We start from the raw sequence: 10,608 nt of genomic DNA on the forward strand, positions 1-10,608 counted from the left end.
GATCATAGCCTGGTGACACTTTAATCAGTCACACGGTGATAAGGCGGTGCAGCACACTGTTGTTTACAAATGCAACTGTGCAGTAACAGGATGTGTGTGAAGGATACTGAGCTGTAACACTTTCACACGGTCAAAACAAAATGTTTGCACTCACAGCCAGGTTAGGTTTTTTACTTTTAGATAGAGAAGTGCAAACATCATTATGATCAGGTAGGTTTGGATTGGTTTTTTTTACAGAATCAGTTTGTTGATGGTGAGAACATTTAAAAAACAATCACACTGACATGCCTAAAAATACCTGCTATATTTCTTTGATATTATTTGATAAAAGAGCTGTTTGAGTTGCAAAGAGCTTTTTTTTTTTTGCTTTATTATCACAGCTAATCAAGACAAACAAAAAGCTCTGTAATGACATCATCCGTCTGTAAAGACTTCCACGTTGTCATATTTAAATGCCTTTGATGGCCTGTCAATGCATCAATACAAACAGGCCCGTCTGAGAGGCGTTCGCAGATCAAAGACAAACTGACTTTAGTTCACCAACTGATTCCTTCCTTCTTTTGTCACCCTCATCTTTATGTGTCGTTCGCCGCTTTCGTGAGTAAATGTGCTGTGATCATGCTGACAAAAGCCTATTTATGCAAATCAACCAAAGTATCTGAATGTGTTTTAAACAACTGCAAAACTTCAAATGTGCAGTTGGCCTATTTATTGACTTTATTATGACGAGGCTTTGGAATCCATGAACACAATGTCCCAATTGTAGCCTATAGCCTGCACATTGAGGTGGGAGTTGGATTCCCCTGTTTGGATTGTGCACTTTTGACTCCATGCACGGCCTGCAGCTGAGAGACCTCAAGCAAACTCTTCATGATGCACCAACGCATGGTTTCCTGCTAGTTTTATCTGTGGCACAGCCCTTTACAAAAAGCCCATTTATTGTAATACTGGTAGGAAGAGACGACATGTCACAATTTAGTCAAAACAATACCATTTATCTTGAGTGGTTGCAAATATCTAACAGGGCTGACCTATCTTTGATGTGATACTCCTCATTTATCTTCAGCAGCGAGGCTAAATTGGATTAATAGTGCTCCAGCTCTGCAGATGTAGGCTATTCAGTAAATATTTGAACTTGGGTGCAGTACTGTTTGCTGTAGAAATATTTACAGAACAGCAGTTCCGGTTGATAAAATAACTTGTTTGACATATTGTAAGCACATTTCTCAAGATAATTGATGTTAATGATACCAAACCAGCCTGATTCTCACTCATGGTGAAATTGATAATGTCTGATCTCGGTGAGTGTTTAGCTGTACATGTTTGATGCCACATTTTATCACCTTTTTAATATTAAACACAGGTGTTCGATGGAGGAACAACCATAATATGCTGTTAAATGAAGAAAGCTGGCAAAATGGTGCATTTAATGTCATCTTTACTGTTAAAAACGTACACCCTGGACACAACCAGTTCAACTAGTCAACACCCCCCTTATTACCCCAGGGCGAATGTTTATAGCAGTCAAATGTTTATGTTTACCTTTGTTTATCTTTATTGTCCTTATTTTACCTGTATGTCTATTTTCTGTTAGACTGAGAGGAAGAAACAAGAGGTCAAATACCCTGTATCATCTGGCAAATACAGCCCATTGTCATGCTCCAGGCTGTCCTCCCCGCTAGGTGGCGGTAAAGTCATACTGTCCTGTTGAGCACCGCCGTCTTTGTGCAGGCGAGGAAGCGAAGATGGCAGCCACTATGAAGGGAACTGTAGTAAGTATTAAATCAAAATAAATTGTATTTAGTCTTAGAGAGACAGTTTCAGTCTATTATGTAGATCTAAATATAAACAGTAGAGGTGTATGTGGGGTTAAAAAGCCACAGTTGCCGGCGCCAGTCGTATTTAAAAAGCATAGTCATGCCCTCGTGCAGCTGTCAGCGATGGGAGGATACGTTAGCTACCGTTAAGTGTTAGCTAGCTAGCTAACGCACTTGCTGAATTTATCTTGTGTTGTCAGCCGAGAGTCCTGAATTTACCAACCTTATGATAATGATGATTATAACCAGCCAAACGAGGGCTGTGATATTCGGCTACAGTGACAGGACACTACACAGGCTGTCGGCTTTAGCTTGCTAGCCACCGGTGGCTAATTTCACCATTCATTTCTAACGTTAAGCTAACGCTAGTGAGCCAGCAGGGGTTGGTTTAACCGTGAAACGTTGACTAGTTGTGCTATAAGTTGTCAGATATTTTGTTTAAGCAAAGGTAACAGTGTCATGATTTTTTTTTTTGCAAGCAAAAGATATGCGTTAAAATATTAATTTAAAAGAACTAATTATTAGCAACAAAACGTAGCTACAATATCTAAAGTATAAAGTTCTTATGATGCAGAATGCCTATTACAGAAGAGTGTATTATTGCTGAATTATAATTACTGATGCATTTAAGTGTAACTACATCACTTTGCTTTGTTTAGCTAGTAAATGTGGGGTTCACTTCAAATGGTAAACCAGGATCATATTTTCCCAAGTTTTTGTGTCTAATTGACAAATGGGAACAACAATTTTTGGATCTTCTCCAGTATTGAGGACACAGGCTCCAATGTTCCCACTCAGGGCTTCTGTACACCTTTAGTGTTTTTGCCACTGACATGATTATTATGTTAAGTGTCTGACAACTTCATGGAAAGGACCACTACAGAGTAAAACTGTAAGATTATTTTTGTTAAACAGTAAACAGCGCCAAAATTGTTATCTGCAAACCCACCAGACTCCATTTAAATGAACTGCAATTTAAGGGGTGTATAGAGTCAGCATATTTTCTCAGGGTGGTAATCACCGGAGGACACACAATACAGTATCACAATACAATACAATGCGATATTAAATGTATTGCAATATAATATATTGGGATTTATTACCTTTTTTTCACAACTGCAAATTATTTTCCCAAAGAAACATCAGTTTTACCTCATGAGATAAAGTTTTCAGTCTGTTCATCTGACTTAAGTCATTTTTTATTGCAGTAAATGTGATGCAAAGTAGACACACTGACCAACACCATCATAAATGCTGCATACACCTGACAACCTGAACTGTTTGTGATACTATGATGTACCACTTCCCCCCACCCCCCAATATTTTCCATTCTAACTCTGTAAAATAAGGTTTTATTTTAACCAAACCACAGTCTGTGTTTGTAAGAACAGTGAAAAGATGAACCACTCTAGCTTTTGTGAGTTTTATTTTGTTTCTGTCGACTTGAAATGAATGATCCGATTTATGCTGATAAAATTACTGTGGCTTCGTCAAGAGCAGTGTCAGGCTGTCTCTGTCCAAAAAAGGATCTTCCTCCTTAACAAAATGTCTGTCTCTGTAAGGACCCTTTACATAATGCTGTTTGGCACTTGAAATAAAAATCTGAGCTGGTGCAAACAATCCCCTGAGTGGTTACATTGCAGTCTGTTTGGCTGTTGTCAGCTGCAGCCCTCTCGCTCAGCACTAGACTAGTATTAAAAAAAGTCCAGGTTGGAAAAATACCAGCTACCCTTCAACTACTTAATACACTGCTACCTTGTGAATGTCTCCTTTTATCTTCTAAAATGGCATCATCATTTATATGTTGATTATATTTTGTCATTAATAACAAAGTAACTGAAGATGTCAAATAAATGTAGTGGAGCAAAAAGCTTTCTCTCTAAACTGTAGTAGAGTAGAAGTATCAAGGAGCAGAAAATGGAAATAGTCATGTTCATTCAAGTACAGTAGGGTCACTGCTGGGATGCAACTAACCACAGCTTTAACTCATGTCCTCTTGTTTGCAGGCAGTTGAAGATGTCAACGTCACTTTTGAAGACCAACAGAAGATCAATAAATTCGCCAGGAACACGAGTCGGATGACGGAGCTGAAAAATGAAATAGAGGCAAAGAAAGTAAGCACTGAGTGTTGTGAATATCACACACGGAGGGTTCACTGTGTGTTCAGCTATGTTTACGGAAATCTTATTCTGAAATATTTTGGACAGTCACAGGATTTGGGAATAATATAATCATGCTCAGACCTGATATTGTGTCTCTTAGCTGACTAACTTAAGATAGTGTACATCACTCAATTGCAAGTTGATGAAAATGAATAGTGTCTATTGCAACAGTCTTGTTTTCATGAGGATTGAAATATATTGAACTATTTTAAGAAGGTGTTGATTAAACTTAACGACCATTTTGGAGGCTGCAGTTTGCTCTGCTGTTGAAGTTGATGCTGTATACTATACAGAGGGGTGTTTCCAATAGTTATTCCACCTTCAATCTCAGCACCCATCGACTGTCAGCCTGTTGACTGTTTAGCCTTTGGGGTAACAGCAAATGTTTTGGGTGTCCTGGTGTACCCAGCGGATATCTGGATACAGCAAAGACTTCCCCCTCTGTGTCCTACTCACTGTTTACAGTCTGATTAGCAATTTTGGAACCCATCGGCTATTGGTCTGAGACAATATATAAACAACATGTTCGCACGTGACTGCAGATTCCGCCTCTATTGTGCTCCACACGGACTGTTTACCTGCATGCAACCAAAGCCGCTCAAACATGATAGGTTAGCGTTACTCAGACTACAAACAGAAACCAGAATACCACATTCTTGTCCTGTTGCTTACAGATTGTGAATTCAGACGCAGACATGTGTTTACAGAGACTACTCTACCTAGTCAACACCTCTTAGATTAACATGGTACAGCTCATCGGAGCCACAAATTACAGCCTTTGAAAATGGCCGTATCGTTTCACTGACAGTCACTGATTACACTGAACTTTAATTTGTTCAAACAGGTTACAGTAAAGTGTGGTCTGAAGGGCAGTGTAGCTGCTGAATTGTTAATCCTAATTTGTTAACAGCCCTAATCGAGACTCTGTAATGGTCCCCTAATGTCTCCCTGCAGAAATCTCTGCAGAACCTACAGGATGCCGGCGACGACCTAATGATGTTAGACGATGACACTCTATTGATTCCCTATCAAATTGGCGACGTCTTTGTCAGTCACACCCAGGACGAAACACAAGAGATGCTGGAGGCTGCCAAGGTAAGTTTCTTAATACCCTTTCACACTCTTCAGTAATCACCAGTTAAAGAGCCCCATTAAGCCAAAGTCATCAAGTTTAAGGAGTGTGGAGGAGAATTTAGCATATTATGAAAGATTTAGAAAGTCGTTTGATGAGCAGTTTGCTTCTAGAGAAATTCCAGTAAATACAGCAACACTAAAATCAGTTCACTCACTCACTATTCCTTAGTGTGGTTTTAAAAATAAAAATAAAAAACGTACTCTCATCGTATTTAAGACAACAAAATGTCAGATCAAGAACTGTTTTCTGTCCCATCATTCTGTTGATCATGATCATTTTTATCTAATTGCTTTGACACAAAATTACATCATGATCCATCAAAGTAAAAGAGAACAAAGGAAGGCATCATGATAAACATGATAAAATACATTTTATTTTAATAATAACCTGTGCTCGATTAAAATATAAAGAATGGTATTTTCATGACACAGTTGTGTTTTAAATAAAAACAAGACTAAATGATTTATATGAAGTTAAAAGGTGTTTATTTTGCACAACTTTTTTCCTCTAAGAAAAATAAAACCTGTAAATTGTTGATTGTGTCAGTGAAACATGTCAGACTGTCCTCTGAACGTCTTCTCTCCAAAAAAGGAATCTACATTTATGAATGCCTCTATGATTGTCCTATTGGACGGCGTTTTAGGTGAATGAGTAGCTGCTGATTAAAAGATTATAATAAGGTCTGGGATGTATTAATTCATGATTCAGTGTGAGTGAAGCCTAACGTGTTATCAAGGGTTTTGTCCCTGTCACGTACTGTTTTTAAAATAAAAAAATGGTTTTCCATTGCAAATCAAAAGGTTCGGAAGTAAAGGTTTTCACATGCTTCACGCATCCCTTCACGCACCATATTAATTGATCTCTGCTGCACTCTCCTTCTTGTACTTTCATGGAGAGAGCTGTCGTAGTGGTCCAAAAGACATTCTGATGTGTACTGAGGTGGAAATAACTTAGTAAAGATCCACACAACACTCAAAAACCTATCCAGTCTATCTCACTGAGCACATGGTTTGACAAATGTGGTCGCAGTGATGTTGATAATTACTTGTAGTGCCTGGACAGACACTGTTCAATGCCTGTTCTATTAGACTTACTGCTGAGCTGCTGCAAATCACAAGTACACACAGAAAAATCTGTAAATCTGACAAACAGCATTTATTTGTGATGCAGCTGGAAATCAAAGTTAAAATCACTAAATACATCTCAAATCAGAAAGTATTTTACATGTAGTGTTTTTCATCTTAATAGCTTGAATCACATATTTTTATATTTCATATACAGATCAATACATGTGCTGATTTAAGTTGATTGCAGATGTTTGTAGCTCTTTTCCTTGAGATGCACTGATAGCAGTTTTTTGGCAGTTTTATTTAAGTCTGACCTGCCGATTCCGATTTTCTCTTTTTGTAAGAACTAGAGCTGACGGCATACACAAACAGTTTTGTAACTTTTTTTCAATGGAAAAATCAATTAAAACAATAAAACACTGACTGTGTTCTTCAGAGCTGCACCAGGATACAGGACCATCTCTCACTCGCACTTAGACTCAAAATAAAAAGTGCTCCACGTTACTGGACAGAGCTTTTCTGCACAAATAAAATCCTGCAGAAGAGTACTTCCCTCTTTGTCTTACATGTTTTACTTTCCCAAAAGAGAACATGTGCAGCAAATCTGCATATGCTCAAATGAATTATTAACATATCAGAGAAGAGGAATCACAGAAAATATTAATATTATTCTCTACTTTGTACTCTGTCTCAATTTTAAGTTCATCTGGAAGCGAGGGGCTTCATAACCACACTGCAGTGCCATGTCAAAGCAAAGCCCAAACTATGTAGGCTATAGTGTAAACAGGAAGAGGATTGAGGCTCCATCAGAGCTGAAGTTGACCAGAAAGAGAACGGAGTCCTCTTTCAAATGAACTGACAATGTGAACACAAAAAGAACTTTTATGTTGGTCCACTTTTAAAAAGGACTATACTGTATGTGAAAACACCCTAAGCCTTTTATAGTGTCAACTATTTATAATCTAACTGCATCTGTTTATTTGCACAAAGCTATTTATGAGTCAGCATCTATTTACAAGAATGTAAATAAGTGTGTACAGAAGGCTATATTAGCTCCCTCTGTCTCCTGACCTCCTGCCTGCTCCACACTGTGTGCACGGCTCAAGACAAGAGGAGAGACCCTGTGCTGCCGGCAGAAAAGCCGGTCACTGTGATAACTTTGAGCAGCGTGCATGGGAGTGAATTACAGATTCTTCCCTTTAGGTCTGAACATGTCGCTAAATTTGTCACAAGTCACGCGAGGAGCTGAAAAGGCGGCGTAATAAAGTGTTGGTCTTTGCCGACCTGGGAATGAGAACAGGTTGCTGCAGCTGTGACAAAAGTTAGTTACTGTCTGTGCCGCTCTGTGCACAAGGTGAAACATTGTGCGGCGTATGCACGTTAATTTGATCGGCACATGATTTGCTATATCTGAAACTGACATGTCGCCTGTCATGGTTGATCAAGCTCAAATCTGGCCTATATCGCTTACCACTGCCCAAGCAGAGTTAGCCCTTGGGGACAATGAAGTGTATCTTATATCATCTTGTATGTCACAAATGCAACTTATTTTAGCACTGTGACGACAACAAGACTCGTGAGAAACAGTCCAAAGCAGTTTGGGGTGCTCGAGATCCTCTGTGCTGCACCTGTAGGAGACGATCTGGGCTGCACCAGTGCTTCATAGCTCTGCAACTATAGAGAGGGAAGGCACTGACCTTCATATCAGAACTTGTCCTCCCCTCTGTCACTTCCTGTTTGTCCTTGTATCTGCTGCCGCTTCATCACACAACAAAGCACACTACACAGGCCTGTACTGATTGATGTGGAGCCGTCTGCCACACACATTGAATGACAAATGATGATTTAGTGCACATTTATATACAGAGTAATTTTAAGTTTTTTTTTCTTTGCTCATCACATTTTCTCCTCCTGCCTTGGGAATATTGAGTCAACTAGAAGGGGTAATTTATTAAAGCCCATTTACGAAAATACTTTAAACCCAATGACGCTTAGGGAGGATGAAAAATGACTCAAGTATTAATAAATAAATAAATAAATAAATAAATGTTTAAATAAACACAGGAATGAAAAATAAATACGGGGGAAAAAAAGAGTAAGGAAATAAATAAATTAATAAAAATATACAGGCTTAAATTAGAAAAAGAATAATACAGAAATAAATAAATGAATTCAAGGATAAATACATGAATAAATAAATGCATGTGGAAATAAATAAATGAAATAAGTACATTTTGAAATACATACAGAAATAAATGCTGAAGTTAAGTGCATAAATTAAAGAAAAAAAAGTTGAAATGAATACATGAATTAATAAACAGTTGATAGTTAAATGGGACATAAATGTCTCTAATTTATTTCTGCATTTTTTTGTACCACAACATTTATTTATTTCTGTATTTCTGTGTTTGTATGTTAATGAGTAGGAGGTCTTACTTTTATTTTTATTTATTTATTTATGTGTTTATTCTTTTATTTATTTAATCCTGTATTTATTGATTTTTTTCTGTATTTAATTATTTATTTATTTATATATACTTCTGTCATTTTTCGTCCTCCATAGTTGCCTGCATCTTGTGGGGAAAATGTAGTGGTTGTCGTGTAATTGGCGTTTATGTTCTGTAATCAGGAAACACTGGAGCAGGAGGTCAAAGTCCTTGAGGAGCGAGTGTCAGCGATACAGCAAGTATTGAGCGATCTGAAGGTCCAGCTCTATGCCAAGTTTGGTAACAACATTAACCTGGAGGCAGATGAAAGCTGAGCTGTGAAATGGACATTGACAGCCGCCCCAACACGGACTTGTTTCATGCAGCTCTCGTATCAGATCCACAGAGCGTTTGCCAAAAAAAAATCTTCAAGCGGGACTCGGCATGAACGGCTTAGATTTCTAGCTTCTGGCTTTTGTTTACACAGATGTTGATTCTTCAGTTTAGCTTCGGTAAACAAGTTCACAAGGACAACAAACGTAAAGATTTGGAGATTAAATAAATGCACATAACTTCTAATGTATTTTAGTTGGTCCTGTATTTAATGCTCATGTTTTTTTACTCTGTTGATCAAACTAAAGTAAAACTGAGAAACAGAACAGCTGTGTAGAATTTTAACTTCATCATCCTGTTACACTGTAAACTCACTTTGTGTTTGACCAACTTCAGCTAGGACGGAATTAATGAAATGTCTCTGACACATCTGTGTACTCTGCTGTCTCTGCATCAGTGACTGAAATCTGCCTGACCTTTACTCCGAATTTTGCGCTGTTCCTTGCCACATCAGATCAAGTTGATTAAATTAGTTCCTTCTGTTACTGATTTACACATTTGTTGTCCTTTACAAACTACATGAAATTACAAACTGAAAAACTCTGAGCCAATGAATCTTCAATCCCAAATGAAGTGACAAACTGAGCTCTTTCTTCTGAAACTGTCATGTCAATTTTCTATTTCTATTTGTTTCATTTATTTGACCCACGACCGTATCACATGGTATGGAGTACAAACATACAATAATGAAACAATGGCACACGGCGTGGCTGAAGTACAACCAATGTTACTTAAACAAAGGAAGGACATTCCTCAAAAAAGCATCTAGTTTACAGATGACTTTGGGCTTATCTGATTGTAATAACAAAATTAATTTAAACATAGATGGATGGTTTAAATAATACTTTGACCAATACCTTTCTCTGTAAGTCATGAAGCTTCTGACATTCAAACAAACTCTGAGACTCATCTCCCACACAGCTATAATCACAGATATCTTCCTGTGACTTTAAGAATTATAAATACTCTGTCTGTACTTTTGGTTTTCATGCAACAGACACATCTGCAGTTTAAACTCTTGTTTAATTTTGAAATATATACAGTACAGGCCAAAAGTTTGGACACACCTTCTCATTCAATGCGTTTTCTTTATTTTCATGACTATTTACATTGTAGATTCTCACTGAAGGCATCAAAACTATGAATGAACACATGTGGAGTTATGTACTTAACAAAAAAAGGTGAAATAACTGAAAACATGTTTTATATTCTAGTTTCTTCAAAATAGCCACCCTTTGCTCTGATTACTGCTTTGCACACTCTTGGCATTCTCTCCATGAGCTTCAAGAGGTAGTCACCTGAAATGGTTTCCCAACAGTCTTGAAGGAGTTCCCAGAGGTGTTTAGCACTTGTTGGCCCCTTTGCCTTCACTCTGCGGTCCAGCTCACCCCAAACCATCTCGATTGGGTTCAGGTCCGGTGACTGTGGAGGCCAGGTCATCTACCGCAGCACTCCATCACTCTCCTTCTTGGTCAAATAGCCCTTACACAGCCTGGAGGTGTGTTTGGGGTCATTGTCCTGTTGAAAAATAAATGATCGTCCAACTAAACGCAAACCGGATGGGATGGCATGTCGCTGCAGGATGCTGTGGTAGCCATGCTGGTTCAG

At 38.2% G+C, this 10,608-nt stretch overlaps 1 protein-coding gene across 1 annotated transcript; it reads left to right on the forward strand.

The window, feature by feature from the left end:
• The first annotated feature begins 1,650 nt into the window (after nt 1-1,650).
• On the forward strand, nt 1,651-9,485 carry pfdn4 (prefoldin subunit 4). The gene is made up of 4 exons (XM_033628668.2): nt 1,651-1,772; nt 3,824-3,931; nt 4,934-5,074; nt 8,811-9,485. The coding sequence occupies exons 1-4, from the start codon at nt 1,746-1,748 to the stop codon at nt 8,940-8,942; spliced, it is 408 nt and encodes a 135-aa protein (XP_033484559.1). The 5' UTR covers nt 1,651-1,745; the 3' UTR covers nt 8,943-9,485.
• Nucleotides 9,486-10,608: the final 1,123 nt, after the last annotated feature.

Source organism: Epinephelus lanceolatus, chromosome 8 (assembly GCF_041903045.1).
Source record: "Epinephelus lanceolatus isolate andai-2023 chromosome 8, ASM4190304v1, whole genome shotgun sequence".
Lineage (NCBI taxonomy): Eukaryota > Metazoa > Chordata > Actinopteri > Perciformes > Serranidae > Epinephelus > Epinephelus lanceolatus.